Here is a 12,643-nt window from a genome sequence, read left to right on the forward strand (position 1 = left end):
TCATGCTGCATTCCACGGCACATTCTGATGGGTGGCACGTAGGCACTGTGGAGGGGATGCCGAGCTGGAGCGTTTCTCCGCTGCTCCCCTTGAAAGCCAATTACCCTGCGGATGAATAGCACGGCCGCATGTATCACACACGCACAAAGGGACATAAGGTCAAATACATTGCAGAAAAAAGCTTAAGGCTTCTGAAAACATCTCCATTTCCCCTCTGCCTGCCCTCCGCGGGCTCAGCCCCTGCCAGCTATGACGTGTGGCCTGTGGTTGAACCAGCTCCAGCCAGAGCCATTGAGAATGAGTCATTTCTGTGTTTTAACCTCTGCCAAAGGAGCAAGGATTGATTAACGCACCGCTAACCCGCAGGCCAAGCGGAAAACTCTTTATGGAACCGGCAGCGGCGGCACCACCCGGCAGCCGCCACCTGCCCCGACCGAGCAGGAGCCGCCCCTCGCGGGCTACCCGGTGCGGAGGGCGGACACCCCGGCCATGTCCTGCCCCGCTCCCCGCCGCACGCAGACGGTTACAGCCGTTAACGGCCCGGCCCGGCCCGGCCCGCCCCACCGCCGTCCCCAAGGGCCTCAACCCCGCCTCTAGGGACGCTGCCCCTCCTGACTACTGCGCTTCCGGCCAGGCCGGCCTGGCGATTGGCTGAGGCAGGGTACGTCATCGGAAGTGATGATTGCCGGGACACGCCCCTGGCTCCGTTCAAACCTGGCTGGCGGTAAAGCGGGGAGGAGGTGAGAGGGGAGAGGGGAGCGGGGCGCGGGGCGCGCGGAGCTGAGGCGAGAGGGGAGCGCGGGGCTGAGGCGAGAGGGGAGCGCGGGGCTGAGGCGAGAGGGGAGCGCGGGGCTGAGGCGAGAGGGGAGCGCGGGGCTGCGGCGAGAGGGGAGCGCGGGGCTGAGGCGAGAGGGGAGCGCGGGGCTGAGGCGTGGGGAGCGCGGGGCTGAGGGGCAGCGGGGCTGAGGCGAGGGGAGCGCGGGGCTGAGTGGGGTGCGGGACTGAGGGGAGCGGGGCTGAGGGGAGCCCGGGGCTGAGAGGCAGTGGGGCTGAGGGAACCGCCGCTGCCATCTGGGGCTACTCGCTGTCAACGTTCATTTTCCCGACGTTCCCAGCACATGCGGTGACACTGCGGCTGCGTTCAAACTCCCTCCTTCTAATAAATGTTGTTTCTGAGGAAATAAAAGTGTTGTTCGTGTTATAGCCTCTCATCGCCGTGTTTTATCTCAAGTCAGCTGTCCAAGTACCTCTGCCTGAACGTCCCCGTTCTGTTTTCAGGGGATCTTTTACACATGATAACCTGTAAAGATGTTGAAGTTTAAATGCGGTGCCCGAAACCTGGCAGAGGCCGGATCCATGGAGCCCATCACCAGCCGAGTTTCTCGGCTAAATCTGCTCTTCCAGGTAAAGAGTGCCTGGCGTGGGATTAGCTGGGATCATTGTCTGCGTCCAATGTATTGAAACACAGTTTTGCTTGTATTTATCCTATAAACTGCACAGTTTTCTCTCTCTCCTCTGCTCTCCCCATCTGCCACTTCAGCTTCTTAACATTTGATAACAGTGCGTCATTCCTGGGAGGAAGGGGTAAAAGAAAGGGATAACTAGTTGGAGATCAAAGGGGGATCTACTTTGCACAAAGTTTGATGGACAGTTTATATACATAGAACCATAGAACAGTTAGGGTTGGAAAGGGCCTTACGATCATCCAGGTGCAGGGACACCTCACACTAAACCATGTCACCCAAGGCTCTGTCCAACCTGGCCTCTAACACCACCAGGGATCTGTTAATATTATAGCCTGAAGTGCATTTTCCCCCATGATGATGGAATATTGCATTCTGCATCCTGTAATCTGCGGTTTTTCGTAGGTGATGTAGCTGAGGGTTTTGCCCTGAGATGGATTTACCTAACCAGCTGCTATTTTATCACTGGAGAATTTGATCAGCAGCTTTTCCTTCTAGAACTAATTTTGATACTGACTGCTTAAACTATTTATACCATGAGAAAAACCCTCATGGTACAATGTCAAGGAAGAAGCTAGGGGGATCAGGGCTATCGGTAGGGTGTAGATAGTTTCTGGAAAGCTGTGATTTGAACTTTAATAATCTTTAAAGGATTGGTTTTCTTACAGATGAAATACCTGTAGCAGCTATTACAGACAGATATAGCGAGTTGTTATATTTACCTCACATTTCTGCATTGTTTGTCTGATTTCTGAAGTAGTGATTTTTAAATAAATAATATATAATCAGCTCTATACATATGTTATTGATTTGAGGCTTTTCATTGTTGTCTGAGACTCCATCTGCTGTTGCTTCCTTTTTTTTTTTTTCCAGGGGAAGCCACTCTTTGTAACTCAACAGCAGATGTCTCCTCTCTCCCGGGAAGGCATCCTTGATTCCTTATTCGTCCTTTTTGAAGAATGCAGAAACCCTGCTTTAATGAAAATTAAACACATTGGCAACTTTGTCAGGAAGTGTAAGTTTGTTTAGACTAATCTTCAGGTGCCATTTTAAAAGATAGTTCTTAATGTTCAAATCATGCTTTAGCTGCTTTGAGTCATTAATGATTGTAACGCAGGTCTTGGAGCATCTGACTTTTTGTGGGCAGACTCAATATGTGAAAGGGATCTTGGCAATCTCATTGAAGCTTTGATCAGGTCCAAAAAGGTCAAATGCAAGTGGCTTTTAAAGTGTGGTGACTCGAATACGTGTCCTTCTTAGTCTGTGCTATATACTAGGGTTGACTATATACTAGGGGTACTTTCTTTGAAAGTGTTTATTACATACAGCATTGCTCCAAGTACACACAATAGAAGGATGTCAGGAGTTGAGAGCAGGATAGTGACTAGAGTTATCAGGGGAAAAAAGCTTTAGAAAGGAACTTGGTAATTATTGGCTCTTTCAGCTTGTCGTAGCCTTTGGATTCCAAGTGTTATCTGATTTTTGCATGTGTAACTTGTAAATAGTGATTCTGTAAATCTGAAACACTATTGTAAATAGTGCTTTTGCAGCACTCTGAAGCACTATTGTAAATAGTGCTTCAGAGATACAATTCTGGTGTTGTAAATATTCTACTGATAATGTGCTCAGATTCTTTCTGGGGAAAAGTGAAAAATTCATCAATTTTTCTGTTAAGATATACTGGAAAGCTATTTGGTTTCAAGTAGTTTCTCATGCCCTTTATGATAGTTCCATCCAATAGTTTCTAGATATTTTTAGCAGAGAGTAATTTTCGGCTAGTCTGAAGAATTTTTAGAGCAATCTCCTGTGAGCAGTTGGTTATCACAGTGCCGTTTGAAACTAGTCCATGGAAAACTTGAACTGAGTAGCTGAAAGAAATGTCTCCGGTTATTTGTTAGAAAATAGACTAGTGCCTCCCACAGGCAGAGGAGGAAACCCTGCCACTTGACTCGGAGAACTCTGCTGGGTAAAGCCCTCCTATTTAGAGATTAGACTTTGTATTGGTAAACGAGGGTTGGAAAGAAATTAGAAACGAAAGAGGCTATCAGCCTATAATGTTATGAATGGGGCAGAATTATGGTTGCTATGGGAACTCTTAACATTTCCTGGTTCTTTTGTATGAGCCATACTTCAGTCTTAACTATGCATTAGAATCATAGAATCATAGAATAATTAGGGTTGGAAAGGACCTTAAGATCATCTAGTTCCAACCCCCCTGCCGTGGGCAGGGACACCTTATGCTAAATGATATCACCTAAGGCTTCGTCCAACCTGGTCTTGAACACTGCCAGGGATGGAGCATTCACAACCTCCCTGGGCAACCCATTCCGGTGCCTCACCACCCTGACAGGAAAGAATTTCCTTCTTATATCCAATCTAAACTTCCCCTGTTTAAGTTTTAACCCGTTACGCCTTGTCCTATCGCTACAGTCTCTAATGAAGAGTCCCTCTCCAGCATCCCTATAGGCCCCCTTCAGATACTGGAAGGCTGCTATGGGTCTCCACGCATCCTTCTCTTCTCCAGGCTGAACAGCCCCAACTTTCTCAGCCTGTCTTCATACAGGAGGTGTCTTTTTCTAGTTCTTATACATACTGTTGTGGTTTTGTTTTCTTTTTCTAAGATGCACAGTTTGGAATGTTTTCACATTCCTTGAAAGTGGAACTAAAAGTTGTTGGTTTTGGATTTGTGTTTTTTTTTTAAATTCCCCATTTTTGATGGTGTGTTTGTTACAAAATGCCAGTTGGCCAATGTAAAAATAAGTGTTTTATTTTTCTAGATGCAGAGACAATAGCTGAATTGAGGGAACTGCAACCTGGTGTGAAGGATTTTGAAGTGAAGAGTGTGGTTGGCTGTGGTCACTTTGCAGATGTAAAAGTAGTAAGAGAGAAAGCTACTGGTGATGTGTATGCTATGAAGGTGATGAGCAAGGAGTCCTTGCTGGCGCAAGAGCACGTATGTATATTTTTCTGTTGTGAGGGTAGAACAATAAAGTACACTTTGAACATTCTCTTTTTGTCACTACTATTAGAATTAAGTTAAAAGTGTGTTTTGGGATGGATCATCCTACGTTTCAGTGAAGTAATATAACTGTGTAGTTTTGCTGTATTAAAAAGCCATTGCCATAGACTTGAATCTATTGGATGAGGTGCCATCCAACCCCCGAAATGACCCTTGTCTTAAAGACGTTACTATCTAATTGTGAGATAAGAAAAAATAGATGGAGAAAATACTGATCGGTATTGATCAGCTTGTTGATGGCTTGAATTTTCAGGCAATGCGTTCATTAAGTTTTTTGTTCTAAAGACCGACATAGAATGTCAGGAGTGGGTGTGAAGGCAAACTGTGGTGACTGGATTTTTATGGAGAGCCTCTCACTAGCTTGAGAAATGTGTTACTTGAGAACTTAAAAAAGGGATAATGGAGGTTGTGATCATAGTTTGGTGAGAAATAGAAGTTAATCTTTCACTGACATGAGCTGACAAGTAGGACAGAGATACTCCATGAAAGACCTTGTGAATTTATACAGCAGTATCTGCATCAGTTGTTCCCAATACATGATGGAGTTAGATTGCTCCTGAGATTCCATAGCCTTGTTTGTGGCCTTCAGAAATTAAGATAAACTAAAATCGCTCTTGCTATGGCATAGGCTGACAGGAAGCAAAGTATGATACTACCCTCAGTATGAGACTTGCTCAGTCTTGTTGAGTGTGGGTGAGTGAAATAGGGAATGTTGATCTAAATGAATGTGCAGCATCTCTGGTAATAAAATTAATTTCTTGTTCTGGCTGTGCATGTGAATAATTAAATAGCTCCTAGAGGATGATTTCAAGGAAGCCTTGTATTTTAATACTTTACAATGAATTTATTGCTGAGTTAGCTGTGAAATGCTAATTTCTCTAATCTCCCATAATTGCTCTAGTTTATTCTTGTCTGATTGTTTTGAGATCAGTTTTTTTTTTTATTAGGGCCAGGCCAGATGAGGTCAACCAGTTGCATCCCAGACTGGTATGCTTCACCAGTTTGAAAGGGAAGCTGGCCTTTGTTGCAGAACTACTCAGTTGAAAGCAAGCTAGACAACAGAAGTTGGAAGGAGAACAGAAAGCACAGGAGTAAAATTACCTTTTAAAGGTGCACGTTGCAAGGGAAAAGCATTTAATAATTTCAGTGCGATTTTTTTTTTTTTTTTTATGTGTGCCTTTGGCACAGACTCGAGTCTTTCTGAAACAATTGGATTCTAATGTATTCTAACTCATTTTCATCATGTTCTAACTGTTATAACTTCCTTTTCTCATAGATGTCTTTTTTTGAAGAAGAACGCAGTATATTATCTCAGAGCACCAGCCCATGGATTCCACAGTTACAATATGCATTTCAAGACAAGAAGAATCTCTACTTGGTAATGCCTAGTCTTTGTTTCTTTTCTTCTGTGATAAACACCTCTACTGTTCTGTAAGTTTTCCCACATTACATGCCACTGTATGATATGTGTCCAATGTAATATGGAGAAGTTGAATAGAATATCTTTTCTGTATATGAACTGTATCTTTAAAATTTTATGTAGGTTATGGAGTATCAGCCTGGAGGGGACTTGCTGTCACTCTTAAACCGATATGAGGACCAACTAGATGAGAGTATGGTGCAGTTTTATCTTGCAGAGTTGGTTTTAGCCATTCACAGTGTCCATCAGATGGGTTATGTACACCGGTAGGTAAAGATTTCTTTGCATTGTGCATAATATGTGATCAATATCATTCCATAAAACAGTGTTATGGAATGATGCGTTCTTAGCTGTTTTTTTCTTTTTATATATATATTCTGTCCTCTTTCAGGTCAGTGTTTCATATGCTCTATCAGAAGGGAAAATTAGAAAATTAATCATACTCCAACTATAATTGTAGCTAAAGGCATTAACTTTGATGTAAAGTTCAAACTAACATCAAGAAAGGTTTGTTACACATATTTTTGGGAGGCTTAGGAGAAAGAAGTCTTAATATCGCACTATAAAAAATTAAAATCTTTTCCAGAGATTGTTGCACCAATATTTTAGCAGCAAATATTTTTGGGAAATTAGTGTCACTGTTAAAACTTCTGGTGTGTGATTGGTGAGCAGGGCAGTAAAGGATCTTGGAGCAGTTAAATGTCACAGAGTTTTCTAAAGATCATCTCAAGGCTTGCAGGCTGTTACTCTATGTATTTTTACATTTTACTAATGTTTAATAAATTTATTCCATTCTGAAGCTTTGGAAATGTTGTGAAGTATTTATGTTACGAAGTATTTATGCTGCACTTAGAGCATAGGCTGTGACCTTCTAATGCAATGTAGCTGCCTGGATATGAAAGACGTGTAGAGTAAGTTGTGAGGAAATTTGGGATTAAAGCTGCATAATACGTCACTGTAACTCAGTTACAATGTAATCAGGGTGCAAAACCACTTTCTCTTTCCATTGTCTATCAATAATTATCAACTTTCTGTGCAATAAGTGGGAACTTTACTACTTTCATATTTGCTTGGAAACAGAACAACAGTTGGAAATAAGACTCCCACTTGTTAAGGTTTTATGCAACTGAGCACATGGCTGAGTGCAGCTGAATAGGGTTATCCTGTTATCTAGATATGACAGCTGGGAATGGTATGGAAAGGTACTGATTGCTTTCTTCTTGCTTACAGAGATATCAAACCAGAGAATGTTCTTATTGACCGAACAGGACACATTAAACTGGTGGACTTTGGGTCAGCTGCCAAAATGACAGCAAACAAAATGGTAATAATGTGGTTGGAAGCTTTGCTTATGGGTTGGTTAGTCCAGTCAAAAAAGGAAAACTAACATTTTATCTGTTCCTTGATTATACCAGGTTCTTCTGCCTTTCTTGTCCAATATGGAGTCTGTTCATAATGATATATTTCCATTCATTAATGTTTTTTCAAACATGAACTCAAGTATCTTTTGGAGCTCTCAGTAGATCTGTATCTGCTTCCTAACATTTTAATACACTTACTTGTGAAGACAGCTCTACTTTCTCATCGTGCTGCACTGCATTACAGAATCATACTTCTAGGGATCCTTACAAGTGTTCAGTGCTGTGTTTAAAGGAGGACATGGATTTATAATTGTTCATGATTGGACTGAACCCTTGTTGTTGTAACTAAGGTGGAACAGTTTTGAAGACTCAGGAGCTCTTGATTGAAATGAGTCACATTTCAACGTTCCGGGCTTTGCTCACCAGAAAGCACTCTATTCAAAGCTGTGAATCCGTTGAGGTTTTTTATAAGTTGCTTGTAAATTTAGGTAACTGCATACAAATTCAAGTGATGATTTGAAATTAAAATCTATCTAAGCGAGAACATGAAGTTCTACACCACATTCCTGTCTTGGTTTACAACTTTTTTTTGGTAGCATTTTCTTAGTATTGCAACTCTTAATATTTTGTTTTCCCTGTTTTCTTTGCCTTTTCAGTACTTCTTTGCATAGTCTTTTTCTTTTCATTTTTTTCTTCACATTATCATTTCAGTTATCTTGAGGTTTTTGTGTTAGTCTGCCTGCTTCTTTATTTCAGTTTTTCATATCACTCAATGAACTGCAAAAATGACTGCAGTTTTGGCTCCTGAATTATTTTTTTCTAAGCACTCCAGAAATTTGAATACTAGTACTTTGCTGATAATGAATACAAGGTAAAAGGTAGACATGCCACAGAATGCAATGAGGGCAGGGAATATTTATATTAAATTTGACTATTTTTGATATTTCAGCTCTGATGTCCCTGTTTATACTAGTTGTAGCAGTAGTGCTAGAGTGTGTATACTGCTTAATACATTAGTTTAGTAATCCTGTGCTTTTTAGAATGCTGTTTTTCTCCTTTAGCTGTTTGTACTTGCTAGTAACAGTTAGCTCTGATAATCTGACTCTTTTTCTATCAAATAGCTTGCTTTCTGTTTGTTTACCAGCAGTTTCCTTAACCTTGCACTTTTTTGCTTAACAGCCTTGCTTAAATTTACTTACATAAAATTCACTTAGAGACCTGAAAATTGTGTCTCATTTGAAAAAAGCAAATAAAAAAGATTTGGTTTATTATGAAGATCACAATGCACAGACAGTGCTATAAGTTCACTTGGTATATCTTTGCATCTAGGTAAATGCCAAGCTACCTGTTGGCACACCTGACTACATGGCACCAGAAATGCTAACAGGGTTGAATGGGGATGGCAAAGCTTCCTACGGTCTGGAATGCGACTGGTGGTCCCTGGGAGTCATTGCATATGAAATGATTTATGGGAGATCTCCCTTCACTGAAGGGACTTCAGCAAAAACCTTCAATAACATCATGAACTTCCAGGTAGAGAAAACTCTTTCCATGCTCTTGAGTAAAAAGGCTGTAGTAAAGACTGTGGTTTTACTTTGTGGCTGTAGTAAAGACTTTACAGTTGAGATAAGAAGCTTACGGATGTCTCTTTCTTTGTCAAGTTCATAGAATATTCAGTGTATGCGCTTTATATTGTTTTTATATGTCTCTGTATTGTATATCAAATGATTTTTGGTAACAGGTGTCATGAATTGCAAAGTTTTAGCTGTCCTCTTAGGCAGCTATAATTGCAACATGTGCAAAATAGTTTGGAAAAGGGATCAGAAGGATTAATTGTGTATTCAGAAAGTTTCTAATCTTATGAAGTGTTTCAGGATAGTAAAGAGGCTATGAAGAGCTGCAGAAAGACTTGAGGATATTGACTGTCTGCATGATTAAAACATCATATGAAATTTAGTTTAAGTTAAGTTTAAATGAATGTATATGAATGGAAAAGTATCCCAACTGTACCCAGTGAAGGGCTCAAGAACAGTATCTTGATTTTATAATCTATGCAAATGTTAGTTTAGTTCTTAGTAACAGTCCAAAAGGCAGCACATAGAATGGTAGGAGGTAGTAGGGTAGAAAAAGGAAATAAAAAATCATGTGTAGCTTGAAGGAAGTCAGCAAAGAGTGGTTGCCTATGATCTCTTCTAATATGGGAATTAGGGGCATCAAATGAAAGTAGGCAGCAATAACTATGCTACAAACAAAAAAGGAAACTTCATATAGCACATTCTTATGCTGAGGAGCTCTTTGCTGTAAGTTTGCAATTGCTGAATATTTATATGTGTTCAAAAAGTGACTAGAAAAAATCATAAAAGAAGAATCTATTGAGATCTGGCAAGTAGAATCATAGAATCCCAGCCTGGTTTAGATTGGAAAGGATCCTAAAGCTCATCCAGTTCCAGCCCCCTGCTGTGGGCAGGGACAACTTACAGTAGATCAGGTTGCTCCAAGCCCTGTCTAGCCTGCTCCTGAACAGTTCCAGGGGTGAACGCAAAGACATCATCCCTGGTTCAGAAAAGCCTAAGACACTAATCCTTTGAAGTTTGGGAGAATTTTCTGGGAAAGTGTCTTGTTTTCCTCTTCCATTTGTGTATGCCTTGGCCATTTTCAGCATAAGATGGTGACCTGGGACTGCCATTTATCTGATTAGAAATAGTTGTTCCTGTGTTATCTTTGCTGCAATAAATACATATAAAAGCCTAACTGGAAAAAAATACCCAATACTTTAATTTGTATGCTATAAATATTTATCCAGTCTGTCTGGCATAGAATAATGAAATTTAATTTTACTGTTGTGGGACTGTTTTCCTACTGAGCAGAAACCCTTTTCTTTCTTTTTTTGCAGAGATTTCTGAAGTTCCCAGAGGATGTGAAAGTTAGTAGTGGATTTCTTGATCTGATCCAGAGCCTGCTCTGCGGGCAGAAGGAAAGGCTGGGCTATGAGGGACTCTGCTGCCATCCATTTTTTAATAAAATTGACTGGAACAACATCCGTAACTGTAAGTAGAATAACACTGCATTTATAAACAATTCCTGTTGCTTTGGGTAACGTGAATGTTTGTACAATGTGAATATTTAGGTGTGCTTGATCTGAATTCTTATTCATAATGAAACAGGGCTATGTCCTGGAGCAGGTGTTTTTAACAAAACAATTCATTTTGGTTCCTGGATAGGATATGTTATCTCTCAGGTGAAAATTGCAGGGTAAGATGAAGTTTAATGCACATCCATATGAATTTCTGAATGCAATTGCCATATTACTGCAGGCATTAGACTAGAAATTCAAAATGGTCCTTTCCATGTCCTTCCTTGGATTAAAATGCATCAGTATGTTCTTTCAGGCCTTTTCCACCTCAGTTTGCTTAACTTTGGCTTAATCTCATTATTTTTTGTTGAATCTTCAGCTTTCTCTCTTTTGTTGCTTGTGGTTTAACTTCATTTGAGTTGTTTTTTGCTTTATGTGTTTTGTTGGGTGTTAGCTCCTATAGGTGGTGATATGTCAGTGGTCATAGGGACACTGGAATTTTTTCTCAAGCTTAATTTGGCAAATAGATGACTCATTTTTATTGACAAAAATCCATTCATTCCACTAGGAATAGAATAAAACCACTGAAGCAGATAATTTTCTCTGCAGAAAATTGTTTCTAACACTGTGGAAGCACTGGAATTCAGTATTTGGAAATACTGAGGCACCAGCATCATGGCAAAAGGAAATCTTCCACAGATTGTCAATGATCTATGTATGAGAACCTGAGTTGTGCTGGATAGTATTTGAGATTATTTGGACTGTAAGATTATCTGGGCAGGCAACATGTCTGTATTATATTCTTTAGCCAGTATGCTGTAAGAGCAATGACTTTGCTCCATTTTCATGATAAATTGCTAAGCCAATGCTTCTACTTTTGATGACTATCTCAGCACTTCAGCTGTCGGCTCCACAGAATATTTACTCACTTTTCTCTTGATTCATTAATTTTGAACTTGTGGAGCTGCTCTTCTGTTAAATTTCATTGTTTGTGCCCTTTGAGAGGCATTGAGGCTTGAGTCTTTTCTATCATTTTATCATACATTTCCCAGACTTCAGCTCTTTCTGCCTTCTTTCCCCAGAGCCCTGCCTGAGCCACCAGTTTCCATTTCTGAAACTTTTGCTTGGCATTTGTATCATATTATCTCAGACCTGGGGAAAAAAAAAGTAGCATGTGAGCATGAGCTGTGGTATTTCCTTGGCAATTGTCTGTCCAGTATTCACACAACTGCATAAGTTAATGGGGTGTTTTGCCATTTCATGTGGCAACAGTGATACTGATGGACAAGCTGGCTGGCAGCTCTGATGTCATGACAATGTTGAAAGAAATCATTTGGGATTTAAAAATCCCCTTTCTGTCTAGAGCTGACCAGTGGATTGCATCATTCCCAGTAATATCCGGACCTACTGTGAAGATTCATGCAGTTTTGACCCCTGACTTCGTTGTTATGTGTCATACTTCATAAAACCCCACTGTATCTAGCACAAAACACAGCAGTCTTCTAGCTCTTAGTAGCAGATTCAATGTATCACCTATTGCTTTGCTCTCTGCAGTGGTTCCACATTTGCTGGTTTATTCAGAGCGCTGTCACTGTCATCCTGTTCAAAACCCTTGTTGGGTTTGACCCAGGCTTTCTAAAAGCTAAAGGCCTCTTTCTTATCTTGACCTCTGTTGATAGTGGTGTTTAACTGGAGCAGTGGCCACCTAAGAAGATAAGGAAACTTGTGATTGCTGGCAAAGGTCACAGGATTTGGATTTACATTAAAGAGTCTCACTCTCTGAAGTTAACCTGGTCAAAGTTTTGAGTATGGCATGGACTTGGGGATCTGAAAGTTCTTTTCTGACCTAAATGATTCTGTGATTGCTAAATAAATTCTGTGTCAGCACAATCAGACTTTCCTTTGGTCTATAAAAGTAATGATGTTATTTCTATTACAGGCTGAGAAAGGTAGGGAAAAAATTGGTACCCTTGCCTTGCAGGTATTCAAATTGTCATGCTGGGAGCTCCAGGATAACAGTTCTTAATGCAGCGATTTTGGTTAAGAATGTGTCATTAAGAGGCTTTTCAGTGTTACATTTTGTTGTTATGGTAACCTATGAAACACTTGACTTTTCAGTAGCCCCCTTCCCAAAAGATAGCTGCCTCTAAAAAAGCTCCCAACATCCTTGGTTGAAGTAGCATGTATCTGTAGAGGCAGCTCTTCAATTACAGAAATAGGAACCAACCACTAAACATAAGGTCAAGTTTAACTGAATCTGTGTCAACAGCTAATCTTCCCCTACCTCGGAGTATTGTACTGAAACTT

The 12,643-nt window shown here is 40.7% G+C and overlaps 1 protein-coding gene across 8 annotated transcripts in view; it reads left to right on the forward strand.

Annotated features, from left to right (window-relative positions):
* Positions 1–708: 708 nt before the first annotated feature.
* CIT (citron rho-interacting serine/threonine kinase) overlaps positions 709–12,643 on the forward strand; it is a 71,451-nt gene continuing 59,516 nt past the window's right edge. For 6 of the 8 annotated variants that reach the window (XM_057411489.1, XM_057411491.1, XM_057411492.1 and 3 more), the window contains exons 1-9: positions 710–724; positions 1,279–1,404; positions 2,337–2,478; positions 4,241–4,416; positions 5,759–5,860; positions 6,026–6,168; positions 7,133–7,226; positions 8,593–8,796; positions 10,157–10,310. In XM_057411489.1, the coding sequence (XP_057267472.1) occupies positions 1,309–1,404; positions 2,337–2,478; positions 4,241–4,416; positions 5,759–5,860; positions 6,026–6,168; positions 7,133–7,226; positions 8,593–8,796; positions 10,157–10,310 (1,111 nt within the window). In that variant the 5' untranslated portion in view covers positions 710–724; positions 1,279–1,308. Of the gene's footprint in view, positions 725–1,278; positions 1,405–2,336; positions 2,479–4,240; positions 4,417–5,758; positions 5,861–6,025; positions 6,169–7,132; positions 7,227–8,592; positions 8,797–10,156; positions 10,311–12,643 lie in introns of all 8 variants that reach the window. The other 2 variants (XM_057411490.1, XM_057411495.1) reach the window with 1 other exon arrangement.

The sequence above is a fragment of the Pezoporus wallicus genome, unplaced genomic scaffold (genome assembly GCF_028554395.1).
Source record: "Pezoporus wallicus isolate ANWC-B61680 ecotype Strahan unplaced genomic scaffold, APGP_CSIRO_Pwel_v1 contig_6401, whole genome shotgun sequence".
NCBI lineage: Eukaryota > Metazoa > Chordata > Aves > Psittaciformes > Psittacidae > Pezoporus > Pezoporus wallicus.